The 26,737-nt window shown below is 42.1% G+C and overlaps 2 protein-coding genes across 2 annotated transcripts in view; one reads left to right on the top strand and one right to left on the bottom strand.

Annotated features, from left to right (window-relative positions):
• Positions 1-9,278, top strand: part of TTC5 (tetratricopeptide repeat domain 5) — a 34,032-nt gene extending 24,754 nt beyond the window's left edge. The window contains exons 6-10 of the mRNA XM_077460231.1: positions 3,901-3,957; positions 5,705-5,851; positions 5,971-6,149; positions 6,886-7,030; positions 8,710-9,278. Coding sequence (XP_077316357.1) covers positions 3,901-3,957; positions 5,705-5,851; positions 5,971-6,149; positions 6,886-7,030; positions 8,710-8,829 — 648 coding nt within the window. The 3' untranslated portion in view covers positions 8,830-9,278. The remainder of the gene's footprint in view (positions 1-3,900; positions 3,958-5,704; positions 5,852-5,970; positions 6,150-6,885; positions 7,031-8,709) is intronic.
• An 11,224-nt stretch (positions 9,279-20,502) lies between these two features.
• On the bottom strand, positions 20,503-26,369 carry LOC143936701 (olfactory receptor 6M1-like). The gene has a single exon (XM_077460790.1). The coding sequence runs from the start codon at positions 26,132-26,134 to the stop codon at positions 25,139-25,141; it is 996 nt and encodes a 331-aa protein (XP_077316916.1). The 5' UTR covers positions 26,135-26,369; the 3' UTR covers positions 20,503-25,138.
• Positions 26,370-26,737: the final 368 nt, after the last annotated feature.

Consider the following 26,737-nt stretch of genomic DNA (forward strand, 5'->3'; position numbering starts at 1 on the left):
TTATATTTTTGTCACACAGGCTTTTGCTTGTATAAAAACCAGTTTAATGTACAAACATTTACAAAACTTTTGCAGAGATTTCGGGAAGCTTTGTTAAAGCCTTTAAATCACCATAAAACTACTGTATGGGAATATGAAACGCAGATCTTAATGGAAGTGCTGAATGTTGCTGCTAGTAAGCTTCAGCACAAATTGAAACTTGTCAAAGCCTTTTGAAACCTGGCAGTCACTCGTTTAAAGTGACAATCTGTACCCTATTCGGATTCCTATTTGGTGTTCACAAGCTGAAACTGAAGAGTACTTTTAAGTCTACAATAAAACTTAAGCTTGTGGAAAGCTTTGCAAAACCTTGCTCTACACACTGATTTTATACAAGCTGATTTGAACTTCAAATATCTGTGCTACTACGTGCAACCAAAAAAATTTCTTGAATGCAATAGTGTGTGTGTGTGTGTGTTGTGTGTGTTGTTTTTTTTTTTTTTTTTTTTTTTTTTTCCATAAAATAGCTGCCAAAAAGACTAATACATTAGGCCTGGGTTCACACTGATGAGAATTTACAGTGGGTTTGATGCGTTTAGGAACATATTCCCCGGTCATGTAAAAAGCCTAGCACTCAATGGCGTTGGTTCACATCTATGCGTTGCGAATTGGGGGAAGGGGGGGGGGGATGGGTCCTGTGCGTGTTAACTTCGGGTGTAATGCAAATTTCTATGGTGCAGTGTGAATTCATAGGCTTCAACTGAAAAGACAGAAAGGGAGAGGCGCCTCTGGGTGTAGATATAGGACAATGTTTTAATGTAGATAAAGTCACAGGCAACTCACATTTGCATGGTTAAAATGAGCATTTGTCCCAACATATGGGGTCTAGTCAGTGCAGTCCCTTCCTGTTTTGTGGGCGCTCTAGGCCCGCTACAGACACTGCTGGGATGGTCATCGGCCGGCCACAGTGGAGGTTTACTCGGAAAGAGGCTTAAGGCGCAGATGGTTTCAGGTGAGGAAGGATAACGTCACTTCCTTGCCTGAAACCATCTGTGCCTCAGGCCTCATTCTGAGTAAACCTCCACTGCGGCTGGCCGACCACCATCCCAGCAGTGTCTGTAGCGGGCCTAGAGCGCCCACAAAACAGGAATGGACTGACTGCACTGACTATGTCCCCTATGTTGGGACCAATGCTCATTTTAACCACATAAATGTGAGTTGCCTGTGACTTTATCTACATTAAAACCTTGCCCTATATCTACACCCAGAGGCACCTCTCCTCCCTTTTTGTGTCTTTTCAGTGTAATTGGAGCATAGTTTCTGTTCCTGACCCAAGTGTGGGACCCTCATTCTTTCATCACCCCCATATGGTTTGTGGACTTTTATTATGTTAACTGCATATATTTATATATGCCCATACAGCACATTATTTAATACTGTGGGATATTTATTGTTCTAGTTCTCTGCGCCTTTTACTTTTGTGTGTGTGTGTGTGTGTATATATATATATATATATATATATATATATATATATATATATATATATATATATATATATATATATATATATATATATATATATATATATAATAGGTTTCAATAGAACTTGCAGCACACGGTTCACATCTCTGTGAATTGTTCACTGTCTGCCTCCTGAAATTTTGTGGTAAATTTGCACCTGTCCACCTTCAAAACGCAAGGCAAATTCGCACCTCACACAGGACAAAAAAACAGATCAAACTCGCAGTACATCGCATCGCAGTAGTGTGAACCTAGGCTAAGTCTCTAAAGAATATAAGAACAAATTGAAAAGCAAATAATAATCCTGTGTAGGAACAAATATATGTGCTTGTAACTCTTCTATCACTGTGCGCTAAATATAATGCGATGTTCCCCATATATAAATTTCACCAGTTGTCTTTCTGTGAACTCCAACAGCAGAAGTGAGACTCCTGTATGTGCCAGATCATCCACCACCATTGACTTGGAAGCAAAGGCTTACCTGAATGATGGACCTCAGAGCTTAAAGGTCAATATTTGTTTGAGAATACAGTCCATGCACAGGATTAGGAATATACCTTAGCTGCCTTTACAACCTCCAACACTATATCAGTCCACGCGTATCCAAAAAAAGATTCTTCAACAGTGTAGTTCATTAAAGTTTGCATGTCATCCACTGTTTGCAGCATGTGTGATCTCATCGGTTTTGACGTAGGAATTCACAGTAAGAGCACTGGTGGAAGTTATGCACATGGGACGTTGCGTTGCATTATATATATTTTTTTTATTTAACGCGAGGTGGTGGAAGAGTTGCTGGCATATACTTGTTTCTAGAACCTTTCAATATATGTACTGCAATAGCTTGAGGCTTCCATTTAAGGTGGTTGCAAATCTCAGACATAAAAAAATTATCAAAGCGCACCCTATATTGTGTACAAGCCTCAGTCCAAAGCACTGAATACGATTCCTCTCTTATCTGCATGAGTCACTGAGAGAATTCTAAGCTGACACAAAGACCTTCAGGGCAACAACACCCCCCCCCCCCCCCCCTCCTCCAACACACAGCAGGTGACTCATAGCCTCAACTGTGTATGTTTGTTTTTCTGAGCTTGTGTACAATTTGGGGTGTCCCTTCCCTCCATGCAGCCATCAGAACACAAGGAACCCTGTGCTCTAGTTTTGCAGTGTGTGTGCCACAAATCCCTGCTTTCTGCTGCTGAAAAAAATCCTTTGATCTGTGTGTTTTTTATAGAAGGTTCTACAGGAGAAGTGACTGCAGATAAACAGGTACAACACATGTAGGAAAATGTGTTTAAAGTGGTTAAGTCACTCTAACATTTTGTGCACCATCAGTGCTGTCTCCTATTGTAATATCCCCCTCTGTGTGTGATTTATAAAATAAATGCTGTAAATACCTAATTTCAGAGCCGCAATCACCGGCCGGCTCTCTCCTTTTCTCGTCTGGCAGATGCAGCAGGTGGTGCCGAGATTTCCCCACTGATGTCGTTTGGGAGGAGAGAGCTGGCTGGTCATGGGATCGCGGATCGCCGCTCTGAAATTAGGCCTTTACGTTTATTTTTCTATTATAGAACGAACACACACGCACACACACACACACACTACGAGACTGCTCTGATGGTGTATAAATGTTAGTTATTCAAGACGGGGTGGGGGGGGGGGCACTATAATTTGCTGACAAAGGCAGGGAGGGGGAATGAGGACAGACAGGAGAGCTGCGGATGATGGAGGCACATAAACTGACCAGTGTCAGGGCTCAGCTGCCATGATAAACCATTGTCAGTTTACATAGGGGGGGGTAGAAACTGGCAGTGTTCAAATGATGACATTGCACATGCACTGTATAACATACTTTAAAGAAGCAGGATCCCTGCCCCCCCTTTTTTTGTTTTGCTAACAAACGCTTTAATCTCCATGTTACCTGAGGCACAGTCGCTTCACTAGATATATGTAAGCATACGACCGATTACTTTCTAGTAGTCTAAAGTAGTGTAGCACCCATCTTGTCTTTAGTCAGGTCTAAGATGCACAACTGTTTCTAAACTACAGTCCACCCTGAATCATTGTTCTACTATCCTCTCTAGGCTATAAAGACAAACTAGTATTGAGGTCACATTCGAGTTTCCAGGTCTGTCCACTTTCTGCGGATGTTACAAGGGGTCTTGGTCTCTCTTGTTTTAGCTTTTATTTATGTTGAAAGGTCAGGTATAGAGACCTCATATTGCGGGGTGGAACAACTAGATATTCAAGGTATAAATATCTTGCTGCTGAATGTACAAGTAAGAGAAGTTGTGGATTATTTGGCACACTTTCATCTGCCCATAATAATTAAAATGAATAATAACTAGGGGTAAAAAAAGACACATGCATTCATACCATTTTATTCACTATTTTCTACTGCAGGAGAGAGTTGATAAGACCGCTTCCAGTAATCCAGATCTGCACCTCAACCGAGCAACTGTAAGCAATATGAGTGTGAATTTAGGATGATTTTACATTTCATCATAGCAATTTAATCCACAATAGTCATATACATGTGTAATTGTATGGTAACATTGGTGATTATTCTTGTTGATATTGTAACAAGGGGCCAAAATCTTGTGTGTATATGTATGTATGTATGTGTATATATATGTGTGTGTGTGTGTATATATATATATATATATATATATATATATATATATATATATATATATATATATATATATATATATATATATATATATATATATATATATATATATATAATATACAGAGACCTAAAATGTCCAAGTAAAAGGGTTGTGAAGAGATATCCATGTTAGTCTATTACTGTAAGCCTCTGACAGCTCTTACTAATGTGGGGCTAATTAAACGATACGTTCACCTTTTCATCATGTTACACCAATATTCGGGGTGTAACGTTATGAATTCACTGGCCCCCCCCACCTCCTGCTTTCCTGTTGTGACAGCTAACGGGGGATCATCTCCCTCCCCCTGCCTGGTAGTGTCACTCATTCACAGAATTCTGTAAATGTAAAGCTACAAGGTCCAGCAGTCTTTGCGGCTGTTGGCTCGTAGTTCTGTGGTAGTTACATTCTGACAGGAAGAACAAATTATCGGCTTCACTGACACTGACAAAATTGCAGCAGAACTGCATAGCATAAGTGATCTGCTGATTGCTGGTGCAGTGCCTTTTTTTTTTTTTTTTTTTTTTTTTTTTTTTTTAATCAGATTTTTTTTAAAGAACTTTCAAAAATACAGAGTGAAAGAAACTTGTGCATAGTTGTCAGACAATATAATTGTAACAGAATCATATGCAATAGAGATGAGTATTAAACAGGTATGCAAGTACAGTGCCTTGCGAAAGTATTCGGCCCCCTTGAACTTTTCAACCTTTTGCCACATTTCAGGCTTCAAACATAAAGATATAAAATTTTAATTTTTTGTGAAGAATCACCAACAAGTGGGACACAATTGTGAAGTGGAACGAAATCTATTGGATTTTTTTTAAACTTTAACTAATAAAAAAATGAAAAGTGGGGCGTGCAAAATTATTCGGCCCCCTTGCGTTAATACTTTGTAGAGCCACCTTTTGCTACGATTACAGCTGCAAGTCGCTTGGGGTATGTCTCTATCAGTTTTGCACATCGAGAGACTGAAGCCTGAAATGTGGCAAAAGGTTGAAAAGTTCAAGGGGGCTGAATACTTTCGCAAGGCACTGTAGTTATGCATACTGCATATATAGTATTCCAAAAATGAAACTATCTGAAGAAAGTCAAGATATACATATATAGCAATATAAATGGTGTGTGTGTGTGTGTGTATATATATATATATATAATTAATATTAATTTTATTTTAAAGGTGGTCTCTATTGAACATGGCCTGCTTGCTTAGTGCTTATGATTTTTCATTCACATGTTGTTATATTTGTGCACCCAGCATCTCTTCTGATTCCCTGTAGTCACCCTATTAACTTGTTCTCAGTGAATTTCCTCTCCTAGTGAGTAAGTGGGTCACCAGAGTCCTGAGTTTCCAAATGAAAAGATAGGGGCACACTTATATAATCTCTTCCTGAATCATTTATTTCAATGGCACAATAAAGAGGTTTTTGTCAATGAGGGGTCATTTCATACTACTAAACTGTTAGAAATGTTTGTGTGTAGATCAGCTTTTTGTTTTGAGCAGTGGAGAGTTTTTGATTGATGCAGGTCTTTCCTGCTAGTTGTGTAAATACGAAGAGAACTACCAGGGAGCTCTGGATGGTTTCTCACGAGCCGCTGCTCTGGAGCCTTCATGGACTGAACCTGTGATGAGGGAAGAACAACTGTTGGATTATCTGGGCAGACTGTGTGGCCTGCTGAACAACAAGGTATTGTCACTCGATCTTCACCGCATGCTTTCTACTTGCCTTAATAGTTTGCTGCAGGCTTTACTTGTCGTTTGTATAATCCTAATTCATGTGCTTTTGTTCCATTTTAATTTTGACAGGGAAAGATACGTGGGAAGCGACTACAGAACATGCTAAGTAGTTTAGGTCCTGTTCTTCTGGGTCATTATGGGGGCCTCCAGCTGAAACCACTTGGTGCTCTGCAGCCAGGAAGAAACCCCGGTTGTGTGGTTCTTGGAAGAGTTGTGTTCAGCCTAATGCCTGAGGAGCGAGTGCCATTGTGAGTATAACATTATCCCCGCGTGGCCTAGCTGGCTTTACATTCTGCGCTTTGTGTTGTAACATGCCCAAAAAAGTGATTTATAAAGAAATTCAATACTAATAGAGTGATGAACATGGATACGTTACCTTATTAGAAAGGTAAAGTTGTGTTGCTATTACAGATGTATTCGCTGCTATAGTTTCCACAGCATTACCGTTATGTTTTCTTTCACTTTTATAAATGCTACATGTTTTTGTAACATGTTTACTGACTGAATTTCGATCCACGTTTGGCTGTTCCCATTCATGAGAAGTCTATCAATTAGTGTCTCATGAATGGGCTTGTTGGCATATTTTTGCTTGATCAGCACATGCAGTCGATATGACACATCGCTGACCGGTGTATTCTGTTGGTAGGGGAGTTCCGCCGTCAGGATACAAAGACCCAGTGGGGAGGATTTCCTCATCCACCTTGAATGTGTGGTTGGGGAAATTGGTACAATTTTTGACAGGTACCGGCACCAACTTCCGCCCAGATCTCCTAGGCAATCTGAGTGGAATATTCAGTCCTCCAGCCCCTCCTCACCGGTCGAATATTGCAAAAGGTAGTGGTGTGTGTGTGTGTGTGTGTGTGTGTGTTGTTGTGGTGTGTGTGTTTTTTTTTTTTATTTTTATTTTTTTTTTATCTCGTCTGAATTCTGCTTTAAAGTTATTGTTGAAATAACCTTCCTTTTTTTCTTTCTTCCCCCCATTAGTACATTTGGGCTTGTGGATGCAGAGGGGACGTGTTATTCTATAATGGTTTACAACATGGTGGAAAGCTGGGGAGTCTTGATTGCTGATTCTGTGACCATCCCAGAGCCCCAGCTTAAACATCACAATGTACAGCATAAAGGACAGGTGAGAGTTCACTCCAAATGTTCTGTATATAAGCTCTGTCATGTCTTGGCAATGGAACACAAAATAGGAGGTATGGATGAATTCATAGCTGGCAGAGAAATGTGCCAATTTTTCAGCAGATTTCCTTCCCCACCATCTGATGTGTTTTCCCATAACCTTCTTTAGAGTCATGTCACAGAGCAATGAAAATTCACTGTCGAGCAGAAACTAGTTAATGGAAGGACAACAGTGTTGGCACCCAACCACTTGTCTAGGGATCAAGCGCTGCACTCTCCCGACTGGGTCTCTTCACTGTTGTTCGGTCCACAGCGCCGGCATCCTAGCTGTGGGCAGCTGACCATGACTGTTTGCAGCTGCACGGCCGGCTGCAAAGCCACATTGCGCCTTCTGACAGGTTTTGCAGTTTCTTGGGATCTGTGATATATCCCAAGAGGCTGCAGGGAGAGTGGTTGACCAATGTCTGCTCTGATTGCCTAGGTTGAAGTGGGCTTGGGTACCTGTCAAAACCAGTTACCTGCTCCTCCCCCACCCCATAAAAAAAAAAAGCCAATTTTGACAGCTGAACTTCCCCTTTTGGGTGAAGTTCTGCTGACAGTCCACTGTTCCTTAAAATAACACATCCCACCGGTTACTGAATATTCAAATGTCCAGTAAAATAATTCTATCCTAGGTACACCTTGCAGGATTTGTACGTCCCCTTTTAAAAAAAAAAAAAAAAAAAAAAAAAAAAAAACTTTCTGTGCATTATCATTGCACAGTGCAGTGTACAATACCAGCCTATTCTTGGCCTCTGTGAAAGTCAGGACAATGTAACTCCAGCATGCATGTGCATATTTAGTTTGTCGATGGCTGTCCAATGGCAGACCCGGAAAAAGACCAGAGGAAGATGTCAATGGAATTTGAATGGAGCTAGGGCACATTAGAGGGTAGGTCTGCCATAATGTGCAAATACACTTGATGTATCATACCGAATGAAAGGTATTATTGTAGTCCATAGCTGAACTGATTTATAAAGGGTAAACGAGTGCAAGGAAAGAAGTGACTAGCTACAATACCTAGTAAGTAAATTGGCATTCTAGTATATTGTGCTTGCTTTCCCTATATTTTTCCATTTGTGTGTTGAGTAAATTAGCAGGTTTGCAAGCACAATTAAAACTGAAAAAAAAAAGCAAAATGGGAACAATACAAGAGAGCACAGACTATTGGCACAGTACCTGTTTTTTTTTTTTTGTCCATTCATTTCTGCAGTCCAACTTGGCCACTTTTGGTAGTTTGAGCCTGACATGTACCTGTATGCCTTGTATTGTTGGAGCACCCACTGCAGGCTCCTTGTACATACATACATACATACAGAATGCCTAATGTAAAAAAGAACCAAAAACGCTACATTTGTAGTGATCTGCTTTAAAACGTGCCTTTTGGAAGTTTATAAGCCAAGAGGGAGGAAGTGACTTGGCAGAGACTTGTGCAGTAAATACTTTCTCCTTTCTCCTGACCCTGAATAATGCATTTGCTGTTGATTTACGGAGAAAGCATAAGGGTAAACTTGAACAAGCTTCATGACTGAGCTGCAGCGTTTACTTATTGGCATTAGGCATTTCTTATTGCTTTCTTATGTTGCCTGAAATTGCTCTTTAACTTACTGTGTTGTGTTTTTGTTTTTTGTTTTTCTTTGACAGACTTTTGTTTTCCAAAGTATACGAGTTGACTCTCCAGTTCAGTTGTTAGTGAATGGCAAGCCCCAGGGACCAAGCACACAGGCTAGTGCGACCGTGGCTTACAGACCCCAGAGCGAGTGATTTCAGGACTGTGAGATTTCCTGCTGTTAGCTGTGAAAACTAGGCATTAGAGCAGGATGGTTCAAGCTGGCGATGGCCCTTTATGTTCTGTGCTGAAGTGAAAACGCTCACAGGGATAGAAGAGACTTACAAAATGCACTTACTTTGGTACAATAGTTCACTTTTTCTAACTCCTTGTTGAAAGCCTATCCTCCGAGTAAGAGAAGTCTGTACCCCTCCTTTTTATAAGACCTTTCTACATTCCCCATTGCTTCTAATATGTGCCATTTCACTCAGCTCATTGTTGTTTTACTGGCTGGTAGATGTATTTATAAAGCAGATTCAGATTGTGTTTATTTATTTTTGCCAACGCCTTTCATTGCCCTCGCGTTTAGAGGAAGATTAATATTTCTTTTTTTGTAAAAAAACAAAAAATAAATTTTGCATTTATTTGCTAATAATTTACATTACATTATTGTCCATATTGATGTTTTAATGATTTCTGTCTCATCTTAGCTTTTCTCTGTTGTTCTCATTTATCATATGTATTACAGAGCTGTAAAAATATAAGCCTTTAAAAAACAAAAACAAAAAAAACCCAGATTGATATTTTCTAAATGGATGATCTCCTATAATTGTAACTTCCTAAGAAAAGGTATTGCTTTCTGTGAAAAGCCCTTTAGTGTTTATGGGTACTCCCATAATTCTTAAAATCATATGTTGCCCCTTGTCTTGTCTTGTTTGAGCAGGTCTGAATCTGGAACAAACAGCCCTGCAGTGATGGGAGCGATCTCAAAGTCTGGCTCCAATTGACTTCCACTGATTTTAAAGTAAACCAGTATACTTGAATTGCAGCTATAGGCATGTTGGATAGAGCATGGGAAGATTATAACCCCTGTCAGATCATTTTATTTTATTTATTTTTTGCCATCTGTCCTATTGCTGAGATTTCCCTTCACTTCCTGTCCCATAGCCAAACAGGAAGTGAGAGGAAATGCCTGCAAATTAGGAGTTTCCTTGGGGACCCCACACTCATTAGAACTAGTGTCCCCATTAAAAGATTTCCACTCTATTTTCTGGGGACAACCCAAAATTTGGGATTTTCCTTTACTTTCAATGGTAAAAATGGTAAACAAGACAAATAGAGAGGGGGAATCTCCCCAATGGGAGCAAAGACCGCAGTAAAGCTGACAGGTGTTCTAATCCTTCTGCAATGTATATGAAACTAAAAAACAGTTTTTTGCTTTTAGTTATACTTTAAGCCACTAATGGATCGAAATTTGGCTGGTTCAACAGAGACCAACTGATCGTCGATGCATCTAAGGCTATACCTGCTTGACAGAAGTCCATCTAATAACCAATTTCTGTTGAACAGGACTGTTGAAAAATGTATCTCGATCAGCTGGCTGCAGCCACTAGTCGGTGTATTGTCACAGTGGAGGATTCCTGCTGTGAGGTTACAATGGCAGCACGGGGAGGATTCCTCCATCCACCTTGCTTGTGTGGATGCGGCTTGTGCATAGGATCAGGGCCGCCATCAGCGGAGTACTGCCCATACACTTGTAAGCCGACTGGCAGGGATGTGAGTATGTACGGGGGGGCCCCGTGTACATTTTTCTGTGTGTACATGCCTGTGAGTGTACGTGCATGTCATATATACACATGTAAGTGGGGGGATCAGAGCGTACAGGGGGGCTGAAGCACTGAAGGACTTGGTGGGGTGGCTAGTGGGCAGATTTGGTAGGATGGCCATTGGGCGGCACCTTGGGGAATGTTGGGGCTCAGGCCTAAAGGCTGTACTGGATCGAGGACTCGCTCTCTGTTTTCCAACAGTAACATCTCTGTGTACCCGATGATGGGCTGTTAAGGCATCCAGTGTTGCATCGTGGGAGGAGTGGCTAAGAGTCTTCTGAATGGGGTGGTGGTGGTGGTGGTGATAGGGTGGGGGCAATCGAGTTAATGATGTAAGAAAGAATAGTTCCTTTAAGTAATCCTGTTTGTTTTTATCCCGAATGCTAGGTTCACACCTATGGGTATTTAGTTTGTTTTGCAGTTTGCACTAAAGTCCATTTAACATGGATTCCTATGGTACACCTTCACATTTATGCATTTTTCAGCCGGTGTGTTTTTGGAAAGGGTCAGGAAAGGGTTATTTTGCATGTAACAAACTTCAATAGACCCGCACCAAAAATGTAAGTGTGTTGTGTTTTTTTTTTTTTTTTTTTTTTTTTGTTTATGCATTTTTACATGCGTTTTGAGTTTTGCGGGGCTGTTTTTTTTTTTTTTTTTTTAATTCCTCCATAACAAACTGTTTTTATAGCTGGTTAAGAATGCCGGATGGCAAGCTGGCCGCCACGTCCTTAACAACTGATGTGCCATCGGCTGTGAGATGAGTTCCCCTCTGACAGCTAAATGTGAAAACAAGAATTGCCAGCAATAAGAAAAGACTGCGTGGGGCGTCTCCCCAATCCATATGGATTTTGAGGGGTCCCCTCCCAAAAATCCACACCAGACACTTATCTGAGCATGCAGGTCTGGAAAAGGAGGGGATGAGCAAACACAACCACCCCACTCGTGAACTGTACCAGGCCATATAAATCTGAGACCAATGAAGTTGCCAATAAAAGGTGGGAGCTCAGCATGGAGTCGTAGCTGGACACTATCCCCTCTTGCAAGGGTTGCTGGGATACAGGTCTCGGGAATCGGTATGCCCCCTTCATCAGTCACTGATACCGGTATACACAAACCTTAGAATAACCTGTGGTCCTGGCTTTGCATTTAGTTTAGGATTTTATTTTTTGTTTGTTTAAATGGCAGATGTTGCATAAATCATGCTGAAAACTCAAAATTTACTAGGTTATGTAAAAAAATAAATAAATAAATAAAAATAAATAAATGCATTTACAGAGTATACAAGAGGACTGCACAGAAATGACTGTAAGAGAGATGGCTATGAAATGGTCACCAACCATAGCATAGATCAGACTTTCTCAACCTTTTCAACACAAGGAAACTCTTGAAATATCTTTCTGGTCTCGGGGAACCCTTGCTAAAATATCTACAACTCATGATATATTAGTGTGATGGTCAGTGGAAAGAATGTTCCTTATACTTGTGGTCATTGGTAAGAAGTACCCCCTTACAGATAGCTAAAAAGATCAATGGTGTTAGTGAGATCTTATCTGAAAGGCAGAAATTGCTCATTGCTTAAGGAACCCCTAGCAGCCTCTGGTTGAACCCTAGTTGAGAAACCCTGGTGTAGAGGTACAAACTATAATTGGAACTAATTATGTGGGAAGAAGAGCAGACCAATAAACACTCTGGTGCTGGGATACATTGTAATGCAAAGGGCTAAGGAAATCCTTTAGAATTGCAACCCATTTTTGGGATCTAATAGCATAACATTTAATATGGAAATGGTAAGTGTAAAACACTGTTTACACCACTATAGGCTTCTGGTCAGTGGTGGCTGCTCCATGGATTTCAATGGGTGTTTTTTTTGTGTTGCATTTGATTAGAGCCTGAGGCTCTAATTGGCTTAAAAAAAAGGGTGGGCTTGGGGCATTCAGTACTGTGCCCTAAGCCCACCAAGTTGTGTGACAATAGCAAATTAATATTCGCTATTGTCTTCATGCTTCTCATCCCGGCCAATCAGGAAGCAGCTCTTAAGTGGATGTACGGGGAGATCCAGGAGATGGCCATCCTCACTGCCAATACACAAACCAGAGTCCAACTGCGGGAGTAATACTTTCCCTCCCCCCCGGAAAAAAATTAGAACACCAGCTGCCACAGCTTCTGGTCCCTCTGGGCGTTTGCATCATTATTTGGCCCTTCATATTTGCTACTGATGTTTGAATTCATGCTGAAATAAGTATTTGGATAGAATGTGTACTTAGGAGATATAATTTCTAAAAATAACAATGACACACCTGCATCCCTAATGGTGCAATAAAAATATGGGTATCACTCTTTGGGACTTTATATGAGGTGTGCACAATTGGCCGATGCAATTGACAATATAAAAAATATTTACTGCAGAAATGATCACACATAAGAGTAGCATAAACAAAGGCAAAGCCGATACAATTATGTATATGCAATGCAAGTTTAAACCATGTCCATGAGTATACATGACACCCAATGTGTTTTGCGAGATGTGACTTGTTCTTCAGGGTTGGATGCATGTAGGATATATCTGAAAATGAATGACAAAAAAGATAATTTAACACATGCATAGCTGATGGACAAATGATAAGCGGGGCCTTACAGAAAAAGAAAAGACCACATTCTCAACAATCGGCAAGGCCTAAATGGATGTGGCTATGTTCACCAAGGATGGCAGCAATAGATGCCTGGGAACGGAGCCAACCAAATATCCCGACCAAGGAACAACAGGAAGGCAGACATGGCATGGGTAGAAATTAGTGACTTTGGAGTCTAAATAATCTGGTCAGGCATCAACTAAAATAATAATTTGTATATAAATAAACATTGCTACATTGGCAAATAATCATGAAGTATATAATGGAATGCATGTATACACCAACCTGTTGTGATGGAAGGACGGATAAAGGCCAAGGAGGAATGTGTGCAAAACTGCAGATATGGGAAAATGGATGTCAAAAAAAGGCAATCCCGGAAGGGAAAAGGGGAAATGTGAGAAAGTTTGAATATAAAAAACATAACCAGGTAGAAGGGCATGCATGAGAAGGATGAAATATGTATACTTGTGTAGAATCAGTAGAGTGAGCTGTCCCATGTGAAGTGAGTGAGGCCGGGTTCACACCAGTACGACAAACGCTCCGACATTGGGAGCTCATGTAGCATGATGTGTGAAAATCAATGTTTCCCTAAGGGAGCCGTCTTAACTGGTCCGACTTTGAAAATTCTCCCTGCACTAGTTTGGTCTGACTTTGATCCTACTTCAGCCCATTGAATATCACCAAATTCATATCGCCATCTTAACTGATCCAATTTCACAATGCGACTTGTGCTCTGATGATTTTGAAGGGGGAACTCCACGGCAAATTTAAAAAACGGCATGGGTTCCCCTTCCAACAGCATACCAGGCCCTTAGGTCTGGTATGGATTTTAAGGGGAACCCCCACCCTGAAAAAACTGTGGGGCTCCCCAAAATCCATACTAGAGCCAAGTCAGGAAAGGGGGTTGGGACGAGCGAGCACCCCCTCCCCCTCCTGAACAGTACCAGTCTGCATGTCCTCAACATAGGGGGGGGTGGGTGCGCCCCCTTACCCCAAAGAACCTTGTCCTCATGTTGATGAGGACAAGGGCCTCCAGATCCCGACCCCCCCCCCCCCCACCCCTATGTGAATGAGTATGGGGTACATTGTACCCCTACTCATTCACCTAAAAAAAAGTGTCAAAAATAAAACGCAATACACAGGTTTATAAAGTAATTTATTAAGGCAGCTCCGACGTCTCTTCCGACTTCTCCCCTCTCTGGCTCTTCTGCCTTCTCCGCTGATGTCTTCTGCCTCTGCCGGTTCTTTTCCCCTCTCTGAGTCTTCGCTGCTCTCTCTGGTTCTTCTCCCTCTGCTGTCTTCTGCCTCTGCCGGGTCTTCGCTGTATTCTCCCTCTTTTCCTCCGATGTTGACTCGATGCTCTGTCCCGCTCTAATGCCGGCTGTGTGGTGGGCCACTACTTATATTGGCATGGTGTGGGGACGCCATGTGATGTCTCTCAGAGCCCCCACCCCTTATGATCCCACCGCCCCATGCCAATATAAGTAGTGGCACACCACGCACCCAGCATTACAGCAGGAGAGAGAATTGAGTCAACAGAGGGAGAAGAAAGCAGAGAAGACAGTGGACAGAGGGAGATGAACCAGCAGAAGACATCAGTGGAGGAGGCAGAGCCACAGAGGGGAGAAGAAGTCGGAGGAGACACCGGAGCTGCCTTAATACATTACTTTAAAATCCTGTGTACTGCGTTTTATTTTTGACACTGTTTTTTTAGGTCAATGGTAGGGTTGCACCGATACCACTTTTTTAAGGCCGAGCACAAGTACCAATACTTTTTTCAAATACTCGCCGATACCAATCACTGATACTTTTTTTTTTTTTTTTTTTTTTTTTATGTCAAGTGACAGTTTTCAATACACAATACTAATCAGGCAGTGATGGCTGGCACTGATAGGAGGCACTTACTGATGGGCACTGATTTGCAGCACTGATAGGTGGCATTGACTGATGGGCACTGATGGCTGCCACTTATAGGTGGCATTTATGGGCACTGGTATGTGACACTGAGTGATGGGCACTGATGGCTGGCACTGATAAGTGGCAATTATGGGCAATGATAGGTAGGCAGTGGCCCTGATAATTGCTGGCAGCCTGGCATTAAAAAATGTAATCAACGCTATAAAGAGAGTAACTATACAAGAGCCCATCTTGATACACCCTGCATTCGGCCTCAAGCCTAGTCGGAATGCAGCAGTGGCCATCTTGTTACACCCAGCCCATATAATTGGTAAACTATATGGGCTGGGTGTAACTGGATGTCCGCTGCCGTCTTGTGAGTGCTGGCTACTGAGGCCGAGTTCAGGGTGTACTAAGATGGGCGTTGCCGTGTACAGCCTCTGACGGAGACTCAAGCCATCACTCCTGCTAATGATTCTGATGGTCTGGTCACCGATATACACAGCTGTGAGTGACCCACACCCCTGCCTAGAGGCTTACCTTCGGAGCTCTGATGCTTTGCAAGGACTCGGACTGTGCCGCACTCAGCCTTCTCCCACCCACTCCGCCCGCCCACTTACTTCTGGTATCGGGTGAAGCATCAGAAGTATTTGCCCGAGTACAATACTCGGTATTTGCGCAGATACCAATATTGGTATCAGTGCAACCCTAGTGAATGGGTAGGGGTACAATGTATTGTCGGGGATCAAAGTCGGATCCCTGTTCATTGAAGTCAGATGCATGTCGGACTTCAAGTCGCAGGGCAAAGTCGTATCCTAAGTGGTATGACTGTCGCGTCGCACCGGTGTGACCCCGGCCTGAAATTGCCTTTATCCATCTTACCATCGCAACAGGTTGGTTTATACATGCATTAATGCATTCCATTATATACCTCATGATTGTTTGGCAATGTAGCAATGTTTATTTATATACATATATTATATTTAATACCTGAACGCATAATTTAGGACATCCAAAGTCACTCATTTCTACCCATGCCATGTCTGCCTTCTCGTTGTTCCTTGGTCAGGATTTTGATTGGCTCCGTTCCCTCAGCTCCCTTCCCAAGCATATATCGCTGCCAGTGGCGGCTGGTGCGCAAGAAAACTGAAAAATACTGAAACCCCCCTCCCCCATCAATTGCAGCCTCACTGTACCCATCAAATGCAGCCATTGTGCGCATGAAATGCAGCCATTTGTGCCCATCAAATGCAGCCACTGTGCCCACCGACCCCCCCCCCACTCGAGCTGCATCCGCCCCATGCGTGTGGATCGTGGCTCTGGGACTGGAGGGGGTGCCAGGGCCGTGATCCGCATGTGAGGGGGAATGCAGCTGAGGGGACTTACTTCTCAGAGCGGTGGCGACTTCCGGTCCAACGCGAGTCTCCTCGCTCCTTTTCCTAAGCGCCAGGCATCCAGTAGGGTGGCCTGGTGCTTTGGCCAATCAGGAAGCAGGTCTGACGTCCTGCCTCCTGATTGGTGGAGAGGAAGGTTAGTGTGAAAATAGCGAAAATTTATTCGATATCGGCACACAATTGGGTGGGATCAGGGCGCACTCTCTGCGCCCCGACCCCACCCTATTTTGAAGTCTATTAGAGCCTCAGCCTCCAATTAGGTGCTTCAAAATGTACCACCCCCACCATAGGAATCCATGCGTCTGGCATCCTGAAAGGGGCCTGGCGCAAGGATGGGGGGACGGCGCCCATACGCCCACAGTGCACTGGCCGTCACTGATGCTGCCATCCTCGGTGAACCTAGCCACAGGCATCTAGGCCTTGCCGATTGGTGAGTATGGGGTATTTTCTTTTTCTGTAAGGCCCCTCTTACCTTTTGTCCATCAGCTATGCATGTGTTACATTACCTTTTTGGTCATTCATTTTCAGATATATCTTACATTCATCCACCCCCGAAGAGCGAGTCACATCTCGTGAAACGCATCAGCGTTATGTTTCAACCTGGTGAGATTACTTTGCAACCTTGCTTTATAATTGGAAATGACGTGTGTGTGTAATATGGATTCAAAATCATACAAGCAAGACTTGACATTGAATTTAAAAAAAAAAGTGCAAATACTGACTGATTTGGTAAAACTGGGAAGGTGGACAAGTGGTAGAATCAATAAAGCTAAAACAGTGCAAATAGATCATTTATGGCGAGATCAGCTGATCAAAAGCCCACAAATATTACCAAGTGATCTGAGTATTAAAGTCTTGTTTTGTTAATTTAAATATATCAAACATGTTATACTTACCTGCTCTGTGTAGTGGTTTTTCACAGAGCAGCCCAGATCATCCTCTTTGGCCCTTCTGGCCCCTCCCCCATACCAATTGCTCTCACAGGAAACAGTCTGCTATGGGGCCGCGGGCCCGACCCCCTCCCCTACCTCCTCATTGGCGCATTGACAAATGCTGCTCCTTTGCTGTCTCAGCCAATCGGGAGTGAGAGTTCCAGCAGCCGATTCTCTCAGGCAACATCGCTGGATCGAGATGGGGCTCAAGTAAGTATTAAGGGGCGCTAAGGGGGTCTGCTGCATGCAGAAGATTTTGTTATCTAACTGCATAGAATGCATTAGGATAAAAAACATTCTGCTGTTAGAATCACATTTTAAAGGGGTTGTAAAGTCAGAAGTTTTTTTAATCTTAAAGCGGTTCTTCACCCTAAAGGGGAAGTTCCGCTAATCTGATCCCTCCCCCCCTCCGGTGCCACAATCGGCACCTTTCAGGGGGGAGGGGGGTGCAGTTACCTGGATAATCCAGGTATCTGCACCCACTTCCGGGCAGACCGCCGCAGACGCCCCGCACCACCCCCGCCTCCCCCCCCCCCGTTGTGTTCTGGGAAACACACAGTTCCCAGGACACAGCGGGGGACCAGAAGAGACGCGCAGCGCGACTCGCGCATGCGCAGTAGGGAACCGGGCAGTGAAGCCGCGATGCTTCACTTCCTGATTCCCTGACCGAGGATGGCGGCGGGGGCAGCAGCGAGACGAGCGATCGCTCGTCATCTGCCGCCGACATTGATGGACCCTGGGACAGGTAAGTGTGATTTTATTAAAAATCAGCAGCTGCAATATTAGTAGCTGCTGGCTTTTAATATTTTTTTTTTTAGGTGCAGAACCACTTTAATGCATTCTGTACATTAACCACTTACCCACTGGGTACTTAAAGCCCCTTCCTAACCAGACCAATTTTCTGCTTTCGGTGCTCTCACATTTTGAATGACAATTGCTCAGTAATTCAACACTGTTCCTATATGAAATTTTTGTATTTTTTTCACACAAATAGAGCTTTCTTTTGATGGTATTTAATCATTATAAAAGAAAAAAAGACTGAAAATTGAGTTAAAAAAAAATGCATTTTTCTTTGTTTCTGTTATAACATTTTGCAAATTAGTAATTTTTCTTCAGAAATTTTGGCCAAAATTTATACCACTACATATCTTTGGTAAAAATAACCCAAATTGGTGGATATTATTTGGTCTTTGTGAAAATTATAGAGTCCAAAAGCTATGATGCCAATATCTGAAAATTGATTGTGCCTGAAGTACTGATAGCCTATCTCATTTCTTGAGACCCTAACAAGCCAGGAAAGTACAAACACCCCCCAAATGACACCTTTTTGGAAAGTAGGCAATCCAAAGTATTTAGTAAGAGGCATGGTGAGTTTTTTGAAGTTGTAATTTTTTTCCCACAATTCTTTGCAAAATCAATATTTTTTTCTTTTTTTTTTTTTCACAAAATTGTTATATTAGCAGGTTATTTCTCACACACCGCATATACATAGCACAAATTACACCCAAAAACACATTCTACTATGCCTCCTGAGTATGACAATACCACATGTGTGAGACATTTACACAGCGTGGCCACATACAGAGGCCCAACATGCAGGGAGCACCATCATGTGTTCTAGGAGTATAAATTACACATATAATTTCCTTACTACCTCTTGCACTTTTGAAGGCCCTGGAGCAACAGGACAATGGAAACTCTCCAAAAATGACCCCATTTTGGAAAGAAAACACCCCAAGGTATAATCTATGAGGCATAATGAGTCTTTTGTTGAACATGCCATTTATTTGCAGAAGTTTTTGGAAAATGTGGAAAGAAAATGAAAGTGCATTTTTTTTTTACACAAAATTTGTCAATTTATACAATATTTCTAACACATAGCATGTACATACCAAAAATTACACCCAAAAATAGATTCTCCTACTCCTCCCAAGTATAACAATACTTTTCCACAGCCTAGCCACATACAGAGGCCCAACATGTAGGGAGCACCATCAGGTGTTCTAGGGGCATAAATTTCAAATCTAATTTGTCTACTTATTACACTTTTCTGAGGCACTGTAGTGGCATGGATGAAAACTGATGTGGCATGGATGAGCCGTGGATGAGTATGGATGGGATGACTGAGCATGAATGGGTATGGCTGGGTACGGCTGAGTTTGGATGGGGGGTGAATGGGATGGCTGAGCATGGATGGATGGATGAGTATTCCTGAGTATGGATGGATGGCTGAGCATTGATGGATAGATGAGGATTGCCGAGTATGGATGGATGGCTGAGCATGGATGGATGGATGAGTATTGCGGAGTATGGATGGGATGGTTAAGGATGGATGGATGAGGCTGGAATGGTCACAGAGCAGCGCTGTGGGCACTACAGATTCAGCCCACATCGCTGCAGCACCCGTTCTCTCCCCTCTCTGCTCACACTGTACCCCTCTCTGCTCACACTGTACCGATTGATTTAGAGAGGGGAGAGAGCAACCAGACATGACGCCGGTTTGTTTACAAGTGATCACTCCGTCATTTGATGGCGTGATCACGTTGTAAATGGCCGCTGTCACGCATAATCCCGTGTGCACATCCAGGGGGTGTGCGGGAGCACAATTCTGGGAGGACGTCAATGCATGCCCGCCCAGAATTAACGAGCCACGCTGCAGCCGTCATTCGGCTATGGTGCTGTCGTTTAGTGTTTAAGATAAAAAGCCTTCTGTGTGCAGCGGCCCCCCACTAATACTTACCTGACTCTCATCTTGATCCAGCGATGTTGCATGAGTGTCTTGGCCATCCGGGACTCTCCCTCCTGATTGGCTGAGACAAAGCAGTGGTGCCATCGGCTCCCGCTGCTGTCAATCAGTCAGTTAGCCAATCAGGAGAGAGAGAGGGGGCATGGCTGAAACGCAGCTCCGTGTCTGAATGAACACATGGAGCTGTGACTTGGTGCCCTCAGAGCAAGCAGCCTGCACTCAACAGCAGGGAGGGGACTGGATAGCCAAAGAGGGACCCAAGAAGAGGAGGATCCAGGCTGCTCTGTGCAAATCCACTGCACAGAGCAGGTAAGCATAACAGGTTTGTTATTTTTTAGAAAAAAAAAGAGAGAGACTTTACAATTACTTTAAAGCGATTGTAAACCTTTGTTTATTTTTTTTAAAATAAAAAACATATCATACTTACATCCACTATGCAGTTTGTTTTGCACAGTGTGGCCCCGAACCTCGTCTACTGGGGTCCCCCAGTGGCGCTCACGGCCCCTCCTCGCATCGATAACCCCCTGGGATAAGCGCTCTCTCAGGAGGTTATCTTGCAGGCACGCTCTCGAGTCCAGCATTTGCATGTATAGACACAGAATACCAGACTCAGCCCCGTCCCCTGGTGCCCACATCATTTGATTTGATTGACAGCAGTGGGAGCTGATGGCTATGCTGATATCATTCTATCCAATCAAAAGCCGAGAAACCCGAGCAGAGAGGAAGAGCACATCTCCGCTGAGGGAACGAGGGGCTTAGGGCTGGGGGGGCAGTCACTGTCAGAAGTTTTTTATTCACCTTAATGCATAGGATGTATTAAGGTGAATAAACACGAGGGTTTACAACCCCTTTAACCTACCTGGCGGTATGATTATTTCAGATTTTAGGTGCTGAAAGCTGTACAATTATTTTGCATGAAAATTTGGCATTTTATATTGTCCTGTAATTCTTAGGAATAACTCAATTAGTCTAGCAGACATCCCGATAAAGTTTGAAAAATTAAATCATGAATTATAATATAATAAATAACTATAAATAATTATACCAAATAATAATATAATAATAATAAAAATTATTCAATAATGTAATCAAATCAAAAACACTGAAAGTTGCTCAGTTGCAGAATTGTCACTGTCATTACTTTTCAGTATTTGATGACGAATCTCCCCACAAATCACTATCGCTCAATTCTGCGAGTGATTCTAATTTATTATCGCTGTTTTCTAGCTGGTCTAAAATCACTTTTGATGTAAAGGGACAGTTTTGGTTGCTATGGACAATCTCCAGTTTCCAGGCAGAAAGAACAGTTTCTATAATATAAAACTGCATGCAGGGCACTGGGCAGACCACTAGGGACAAAGGGGATGTGAAATAATTACATACAGCAATGTAATCTGTAAGTGTGTGTTTTACTTTTTGAATTTGGCGCCGTTCTCTGTCCCCATGCGTCACAAGGATCGCAGGGAACGGAACCCGGCGATGTGATACATTGTGCGGAGGACGAGCTGCTTGCAGTGCGGGGGGACATCGCTGGATCCAGGGGATAAGGTAAGTAAACTCATCCTGGATCCAGCGATGCGATCCCGAGTCTGGCTCGTGGTTACCTCTAATGGTACTGAATTTTCACCCCGAGACAGACTCGGGAATACCGCCAGGGGGGTTAAGCCTGGTACACACTATCAGTTTTTGTTAAAATCCAGTGGTCTGAACGAGAAAAAAAAAGTGAAGAGCTCGGAAGGAGGTCCTGTTATAACAATCTGATTTTAGTACAGCGATCTCCCCGCTGAGCTATTGGGTTCTGACTGGGATGCCCACTCCACCTGCTAGAACACCTGTCAGCGCTCTCAGCAGACCTTTTCTGTCACGCCACTCTGATTAACCACAAATAAAGTTCAGCTGTTCTAGTAGGTCATTTTCTTAGTAGCATCCTACAGCAAAAGCCATGGTCTGCAGAGAGCTTCCAAAGCATCAGAGGGATCTCTTTGGTAAAAGATATCAGTTAGGAAAAGAGTACAAAAGAATTTCCAAGGCATTAGATCATGGAACACAGTGAAGATAGTCATCATCAAGTGGAGAAAATATGGCACAACAGTGATATAACCAAGAACTGGACGTCCCTTCAAAATTGATGAACAGATAAGAAGAAAACCGGTCACGAAGGCTGCCAAGTGGCCTATAGCAACATTAAAGGAGCTGCAGGAATATGTGACAAGTACTGGCTTCATATGTCTGGGCTATGGGGTAGTGGCAAGATGGAAGTCTTTTCTTATGAAAACAACATCCAAGCTCGGCTAAATTTTGTAAACACACATCTGAAGTCTCCCAAAAGCATGTGGGAAAATATGCCATGGTCTGATGAAACCAAGGTTGAACTTTTTGGCCATAATTCCAAAAGATATGTTTGGCGCAAAAACAAGATGCACAGCACCAAAAGAACGCCATACCCACCGTGAAGCATGGCGGTGGCAGCATCATGCTTTGGGTCTGTTTTCCTTCAGCTGGAACAGGGCCTTAGTCAAGGTAGAGGGAATTATGAACAGTTCCAAACCAGTCAATATTGGCACAAAACATTCAGGCGTCTGCTAGAAAGCTGAACATGAAGAGGAACTTCATCTTTCAGCAAGACAACGACCCAAAGCATACATCCAAATCAAGTAGGGCTGTTACTGATTAAAATTTTCGTGTTCGATTAATCAATTTTTTTCAAATCGATTAATCGACTAATTTCAATTAATTATAACGCACATACAGATCCAACTACTTTTAGCTGATCTCCTTGCATTGAAACTCTGCATTAGTCAGTGGTAAATGTCGTATACACTATATACAATCACCCGACACTAGTTAGTTTCCACAATCCATGACTTAACTTCACAGTTCACACAAGGTCATGCAAGCGGGTATCAAAAGGGTTAACACGGACCATAAACTTCTCTCACGTCTCCTTAGATCTCAGCAAGGACGCCAGGTCATGGGTAGAAGTGCTCACCGCTTAAGTATAAGATTTCATTTTTGTGTTCAAACACAAACTACTCACATAAAGATGATAAAAATACAGCATGTAAAGCCAATCATGTTAGTTTCGTAGGGCAGCAGTGTATGACGTCATGCGTAGCTCCTCCCCTGTTACGTTCAATCAGAACTTCAATGTTACCGGACTCCTCCCCTCTACCCTTCGTTAGCAGACGGAGGCACTTGCGGAAGGAGGGGGGGGGTGGGGAAGTCCAGTGACGTCGATGTGTGTGACGTCACCGGATTTCCGACGGAACTTCCTGAAAACCCGGAAGCTGGCGGAGAGGTGAGTATTTTGATTGATCAAAAAAAATTTGATTGATCAAAAAAATTAACGATTAAACGAGGAATTAATCTTTCATTTCCACAGCCCTAAAATCAAGCATATTATTTTAGTTTTTTTAGTTTTAATTCTCTCCACCTAAAAGATTTCAGTTTGTTGTTAAACTGAGTTGTACAGTTTATAGGTCACATTAAAGGTGGAAAAAGTTCTGAAATTATTTATCTTTGTTTCATTTGTTTACATTAGGGAAACCTGACATTTTAACTTTTTATAGCCACTGTATATACTCATTGGCCCTCATATTTTAGTACTAAAAAAAATGTCTGTACCATGTACCCAATAATCTAATTAATTTGTGCCTCAAAAAATTACAGTCGGGATATGAAAGTTTGAATCTGGTGGTTACGGGAGGTATCTCAGTTATTAGAACTTTTATTTGGACACACAATGATAATAATGTCCTGTAGCAATAAACTGATTGCAGCATTGTGAACTACAGAAGGGCAATCACTTGTGGCTGATCCAGAGCAGTAGAATAATATAGAGATTTTTCTGCACACTGATATTTTGCAAACCGTATTTTCGGTATTCAAATACTGAACCTGATGCCACTGGAGCAAAATGTGTAAGATAATGGTCATTTCATGGATGGCTAGATTTGTTTATAAGACCCAGTTTACAAGCTCTGCTTTCTTGGCAGTGTGTTGGTGCACATACTGCGATTCAGAGATTCCTAGGCAAACAATGCATTTACCTACTGAACCAGTCAACATGGTTACAACTACAGTAAATCCCCTACTTACAAACAAGTTCCGTTCCAGGAGCTTGTTTCTTAAATGCAATTTGTTTCCGTAATGCCTCATACACACAATCGGAATTTTGGTCTGAAAAAGCTCTGATGATTTTCTAGACGGAATTCCAACGGTATTTCATTCAAGCTGTCTTGCATACACACAGTCACACCAAATTCCGACTGTCAAGAACGCGGTGACGTACAATGCGTACGATGGGACTAGAAAAAGGAAGTTCAATACCCAGTAGCCAATAGCTTCCATCTCCTAGTTAAATCTGAACATTGCGATAGTTTTTGCGTGTCGAAATTGCATACACACAATCGGAATTTCCGATAGAAACTTTTTCCGTCTGAAAAATTGAGAACATGCTCTCGAATTTTTGCTGGCGGGAATTTCGGCCAGCTAAATTCCAATGGAACATACACACGGTCACATTTTCCGATGAAAAGCTCTCATCAGTCTTTTGCTTGACAAAATTCCAATCGTGTGTACGCAGCATAAGTCCAGCAAAGATCAGCCCTTGCAGGCAAAGGCACCGAGCACTGACTGGTGTGTTCTGGCGGGGGGAGCCCCACAGTCAGAATACAAAGGCACAGCATGGCAGAGCGCCACACCAACATTGCTTGTGTTGGCACAGGGATCTGGGTTTTTTTTTTTCGTTCCACTCTGTTGAATGATAAAAAACTGAGTGTGTACCAAGCTTTACAGGATTGGACATGCAAACACTTTTTCGTATCATTGAAATTTTGCAAGTTAAATGTTCGTATGTAGGGGACTTACTGTATTGCATGTGATTGTTGTAGAAGACCATCTGTGTTAAAAAAAAAAATGTAATTGTCCTTTTTAGGACTTCACATTCAGTATATACTATGGTATGGTGCAAATGGTGGAATTCTGTGTTCTTTTGTACTGTATATATGCTGTATCATGTACGTGAAGATTTGCGTGTAATACATGACAGTTGTGTTTATCATGTGTCCCATTTCCATTTTACAATTATGTGTATATAGTCTAACAGAGAAAGGGGTAGTTTTTTATATAGTTCTGTTTGATGATTTTTCTTACTTTCTCGTTCCTTAGTGTATACACATAAGGGTTAAGCAATGGTACAATGACAGTAGTTAAAATTGCAACCATTTTATCATAGTCCCTGAATTGCCCCTGAGTTGGTTTTATATATGTAAAAATACAGCTGCCATAGGCTAAAGATACTACCAATGCATGGGAAGAACATGTGGAGAATGTTTTTTTCCTTCCCTCCATAGATGGAATATTTAAAATAGTCTTCACTATATATACATAGGAGATCAGAGTAACTAGTAGAGAACTAATTAGTGTAATGGATGAAGCGACAATTTCCTGCAGCTGAATTGAGCTTGTGTTGATGCAAGAATTCATTAACAAGGGGATGACGTCACAGAAGAAATGGTTCACAAGATTGGAACAAAAGGGAAGTCTCATTATCCTGATGGACGGAATAAGTACAACCAAAAAAGCCAAAATAAATACGCTTGCAATGAGCTTAATGCACAGTTTTTGATGCATGATGGCTGGGTAATGTAAAGGGTGGCAAATGGCAACAAAACGGTCAAATGACATAATGGCCAAGAGAAAGAAAGTTGATACCCCTACAAAGAAGAAAGTATAAGATTGTGCAAAGCAAGCCAGCAGTGAGATGGTCTTTCCACCAGGCAGAAAACCTTGAAGCATTTTTGGGACTGTGGTATTGATAAAACAAATATCCAAAACGGACAAATTACATAGAAATAAATACATGGGGCTGTGTAGTTGCTGATCTGAGAAGACTAGAGTCAGGATGAGAAGGTTGCCAGCCATGGAGAAAAGGTATAATACTAGGATTAGGAAGAAGAAGAAGGGGAGGGCAAAATTTGGCATGAAAGAAAAACCCAATAAAACAAACTCAGATTCCAGTGTCACATTTCTCCCAATCAGAATGAAATAGATATCGTTCCTACCACAGTCGCCTACACTGGACAGCATCATCATTAATACAGGGCAAGGGTTTTATAAAGTTGATGATGATGGATGGAGGGATTAGTTAGAGATTGTAATCTACGCAAAGTGATTATCTTATTCTTATGTGCTACATGTATTTTCTCCTCTCTTGTGGATTTTTTATTTCTAAAGTTCTATTACCATCTTTGTACTTCAGACTTTATAGAGTTTGCAAAGTCTGTAGAGATTAATTAAGCATTTATTCACAAAAGATCTGTTATTGCCACTAGAGGATTTACTTACAACTTAACGTTGCCAACAAATTTTTAATTGTCAAAAGTAAAGTTGTGATATTTACTCACCTGAAAAGTTCTGGATTGGTTTATAGAAGGCAAACAAGGGATTTAGCAATGTGCATCCAAAGGCTAATATTCTATTGTGTTGTGATGTTAAAAGGTTTGTTCACCTTTAATGACTTTGATCCATTGACGTGATTGCTGTTACTAATCAAAGCGTTCACCCATCGCATTTTACAGCCAGCTTTCTGTTTCCTCTCACACACCAATTTACTATGAGAAGTAACAGTGTCACCAGACCCCTTCAGCCCGGCCCATACCACCACACCAGCACTGTATCACCAGACAAGTGTAGCCA

The sequence above is a fragment of the Lithobates pipiens genome, unplaced genomic scaffold (assembly GCF_037356315.1).
Source record: "Lithobates pipiens isolate NorthernLeopardFrog02 unplaced genomic scaffold, aLitPip1_a1.2 Scaffold_1, whole genome shotgun sequence".
Classification (NCBI taxonomy): domain Eukaryota; kingdom Metazoa; phylum Chordata; class Amphibia; order Anura; family Ranidae; genus Lithobates; species Lithobates pipiens.

Coding starts and splice junctions, on each gene's coding strand:
- LOC143936701 (XM_077460790.1), bottom strand. CDS start 26,134: ATGATGATGCTGTCCAGTGTAGGCGACTGTGGTAGGAACGATATCTAT.